The following is a 3,865-nucleotide window of genomic DNA, read 5'->3' as shown; positions in this document are numbered from 1 at the left end:
TCTAGCAGCTTCCGCCAGAGGACCTGCTGACCCGGGCACGTGCTTTGGGAACACCCAACAGTGTAGGTGACGTCAGAGTGTCCCCTCCCTCGGTAGATGGAAGGACATCTGGTCTCGTGTTCAGTGAACTTTTGGTTGTTCACGTCAATGGCAGGGGAGGAAGCGGAATCCTGAACCAGATAGTGAGATGTGGCCCGTGACTTTGGGGCAAGCTTTTTGCCACCTCTTAATGGCTTTGAGGCATGTGTATCAGCTGGACCATTCCATTCTCCTCCCTGAAGTCAGGGAGGCCTGGCCGGTCGTGGCCACAAGGACGGACACAAGAGCAGGAGGGCTGGGCACTGGACGGTCTGCAAGGATGGCTGGACGACAGCGCAGCTGCAAATCCAGGGAGCCTGCTGGTTACCACAGAGCTTTGGCAGAGACTTCACTTCAGAACCTTCTGGAAACACGAGTCGGGCAGTTAGCGTGTGAACACGGGGAGGTTGGCGGGCACACCCTCCCCGCTTGGACCACCCTCTCCCCATCAGTGGGTCCGCCCCCTCCACGGCCTTGTTTCCGGATCCGGGGACCTTGAGAAAGGCGGGGCTTCACCTGCAGGGCTTCCTGAACTGCCCACAGGCTCCCTCCCGGCGCGGAGCTGAGCGCGGGCTGCACACTTTCCTCCCCGAGGCCTGACCGACGCTGGGTGGTGACAGACAAAAGTGACTGTCAGGGTTGTATCTGCTCAGGCCAGAAGGTGGGCACGCAGGCTGCAGGGGCATCTCGGGGTGGGTCTGAGACAGACCAGTTTTCGTCAGGTATCTGTAGCCCAAAATAATGGGGCCCTGCTTTCCCTACTATGCCAATACACCTACTTCTTTTCTAAATGTTTTTTTTTTTGAGAGAGAGACAGAGACAGAGCCAGAGTGCAAGCAGGGGAGGGGCAGAGAGAGAAGGAGACACAGAATCTGAAGCAGCTCCAGGCTCCGAGCTGTCAGCGCAGAGCCCAACGCGGGGCTTGAACCCACAAGCAGGGAGATCATGACCTGCGCTGAAGTCGGAGGCTTAACCGACTGAGCCACCCAGGCGCCCCTTTCAATACACTTATTTCAGTTTTAATTGGTAATGTTAATTTCAGGATGGGAGAAAATCTTTAGCAGCTCTGTGGGAAATTGGCTTTGTTTATGCCTCAGAGAGTACACATCCTTGTCAGAACATGGAAATTTCCAGATAAAACACACACCAGAGCAGAGAAAAGGGTGCCTGCATGGCCTAGCACCCCCGCCCGACGTGTGTGAGCCCCCTCAGACTTGCCACGGGCAGTAGGCCACACCCGTGCAGACAGCCCTCCAGTCCGGGCCCCTGGGGACAGAGAAACTCGGAGCTGTGGGGAGATGTCTGACTGTGCCAACTTCCTGGCCAGGGAAAGGTGCCGAGCTTTCGTACAAGTAAAACCTATGAAGTCATAACTCTGCCGAAGGGGGAGGGCGGTTTGCAGTAGGACCAGAGAATCCTGGACTCGGGCTGAGTGGAAACTCGCAGGGGAGGGGCGGCGGGGCGTGGGGTGGCCATGTCCTTCTAGGAAGGGGGCTCGCACCCAGCAGAACGGCCTGAACGGGGCAGAGAAAGGGAGCAGCTGGCCCGGGAAGAATGGCGTGTGTCAGGCGGGCACCTAGAATGGTCTCCGTGTGACCCACTGTGGACAGGCCAGACTGTCCCCTCCCCGGCCCCTGCCATCCCAGAGAATCACGGCCTCCTTGCGACTCCCTCTTCCCAGACTGAACCTCGGGAGTTTGGGATCTTGGTTCTCCCACACTCTGCCGACTGACCCCTCACCAAGGACTCCGTGGTGTCTGTCCCAGTCCGCCCTGTGGGCCCGTCCCCCCGTCGCCCCTCCCCTGCGAGCCGGGCTCCTGCCCCACCCCGTCCTTCCGGCAGGTGGCGCTGTCTATCCCGAGGGTGCGGTGGTGTCTCCCGTCACGCTCCATCCTCCGCTCTGCACCTGCCACGTCCTGGCTCCGTCTCGTACCCAGTCCCGCCTGCGTGTGTCCGGGGGGTGGTTACAAGGCGCAAGCCTTATCCTGGACATCCGTCGTGTGCTCCGCCTGCGTCCCTTCCCGTGTGGCTTTGCTCACCGCCCCCGAAGCCTCTGTGCTGCCCTCGTGGGAAGGGACAGCCTGAGGCTCCTGTGGAAATGCAGCTGCGTCCGGACTTGGGCCGAGTGGAAACTGCCCACCGACGTGGGTTCGGACGCTTGGCGGTCTCCTCGCACAGGGTCACCGGCCAGTCTTGCTGGTGGCACGGGGTCAGGACACAGCCGGAGGCATCAGGGTCTCTGTCTGTAGGCTGACAGGGCGCCTGCATACTTGGTATCTGGAAAAGACCAGGTGGAGCCTTTAAATTGGTTCCCGAATTTCAACACCGCCAACTGCAGTTTTGTGTGGAATTTACTGGTGTGGACGTGCTTTGTTCTGCCGACGCTTCCAAAGATTCTGTGTGGCCTCACACGTTGGGCCAGAAACCATCGATCATGCCCTCCGTTGGCCTTCGTGCCGCAGGCACCTGGCCCCTTGTTCCAGCTTCGCGAGCTGCCGGACAGGCTGCTGGGAACTCGGGAAGCAGCTTCGATGTTAAACTGACGTGGACACGACAGCTCCTTATTCGAAAGGTCACATCGGGAGCTCAGTAGTTATGACATGGAAGCACGTAAATTGCATTAGGTTTGCGAGAGATTTGCAAGAACCTTGTGTTCCTTCTAGTGAGACTTGGTGTCCCTCCTCCAGGAAGGAGTCACCAGGACTGAGTCCCAGGGCATGGGCATCACTGGTGGGTCTGCTCGCGGGAAGGCCTGGGAGGGGTCTGAGCAGCTTCTGGACCCTGCCAGTGACAAGAGGGCAGCAGGGTGAGGTGACTCCATGGGACCACGTGATGTGAGGGTGAGGTGACTCCGTGGACCACGTGACGTGAGGTTGAGGTGACTTGGGGGGACCATGTGATGTGAGGATGGTTTCACAGGATGTACCTCAGCCTCTCGGACTCTTTGCTGGTCGTTACTCAGAAAAAAGTGAAAATAAGCAATAATGCGCCATGCTGTCAAGGTGAAGATTCACTCGCAAGCGAAGGAGGAACTTAATCCAAAGTGAAATGGAGAAAACAGGCCCTTCTGGTTCCTGTACCTGGAATTGGGGACCAACGTCCCTCAGGGTCCCTCCTCGCCTCTCTGTGAGCAGGTGCCCTCTGGGCTGAATTCACCTTCCTGCAGAAGCCCTCCCTGTGCTGGCAGCAGTGACGTCCCCACGCCTGGCCCCACCTGCGTGGAATCCCTGCCCTGCCTCCCAGGGTCCACGCCTACCCCCCCAGACTCCGGCTGCCCACCTGCACCCCGTCCCCATCCCATGGAAGGAGCAGCTTCCAGAAGGAAGGCGCCGGACACACGGTCCCACAAGAGGAACCGAGGCAGATTTCACATCTCAGGGCAGCTCCGTCACTCCCAAGGGGTCAGAGCTTGAGTTCCAAAGAGAAGCAGCTCATAATAGCCGAGATGGGTGGCAGGGAGGACGGCCCTCCCTGGCTGTGGCTGTGCTCCATGGTGCCCAGGATCCTGCCCCAAATTTACAGTCTCAGAGATCCTGTCGCCAGAGGTGCTGGAAGGAGCAGGCTGTGGAATAGACGAGCCAGCTTGTCGTGGTCCTGACAGTGCAGTCACCTCCGCAGCGGAGAACACGGGGAACACAAGACCCAGTTAGGCTGTCCCTCAGGTGGAAAGCATCTGAAAAGGGATTTTGATGTTTTCAGTTATTTTGGAATGTTATTATGCCACAGTAAAAGAGAAAAAAATCAGAACATGCATTTAAAGCTTTTCCCCCACAGACAGAATGGGGGA

The 3,865-nt window shown here is 58.4% G+C and overlaps 1 protein-coding gene across 1 annotated transcript in view; it reads left to right on the top strand.

The window, feature by feature from the left end:
• The first annotated feature begins 2,512 nt into the window (after positions 1–2,512).
• Positions 2,513–3,865, top strand: part of TPO (thyroid peroxidase) — a 50,576-nt gene continuing 49,223 nt past the window's right edge. Inside the window, exons 1-2 of the mRNA XM_029938583.1 lie at positions 2,513–2,650; positions 2,766–2,884. Of these exons, the coding sequence (XP_029794443.1) occupies positions 2,513–2,650; positions 2,766–2,884 (257 nt within the window). The remainder of the gene's footprint in view (positions 2,651–2,765; positions 2,885–3,865) is intronic.

This window comes from Suricata suricatta, chromosome 4 (genome assembly GCF_006229205.1).
Source record: "Suricata suricatta isolate VVHF042 chromosome 4, meerkat_22Aug2017_6uvM2_HiC, whole genome shotgun sequence".
In the NCBI taxonomy this organism is placed as follows: Eukaryota; Metazoa; Chordata; class Mammalia; order Carnivora; family Herpestidae; genus Suricata; species Suricata suricatta.
Note: the sequence above shows the minus strand (reverse complement) of the source record. Positions and strands in the feature narration are given on the sequence as shown.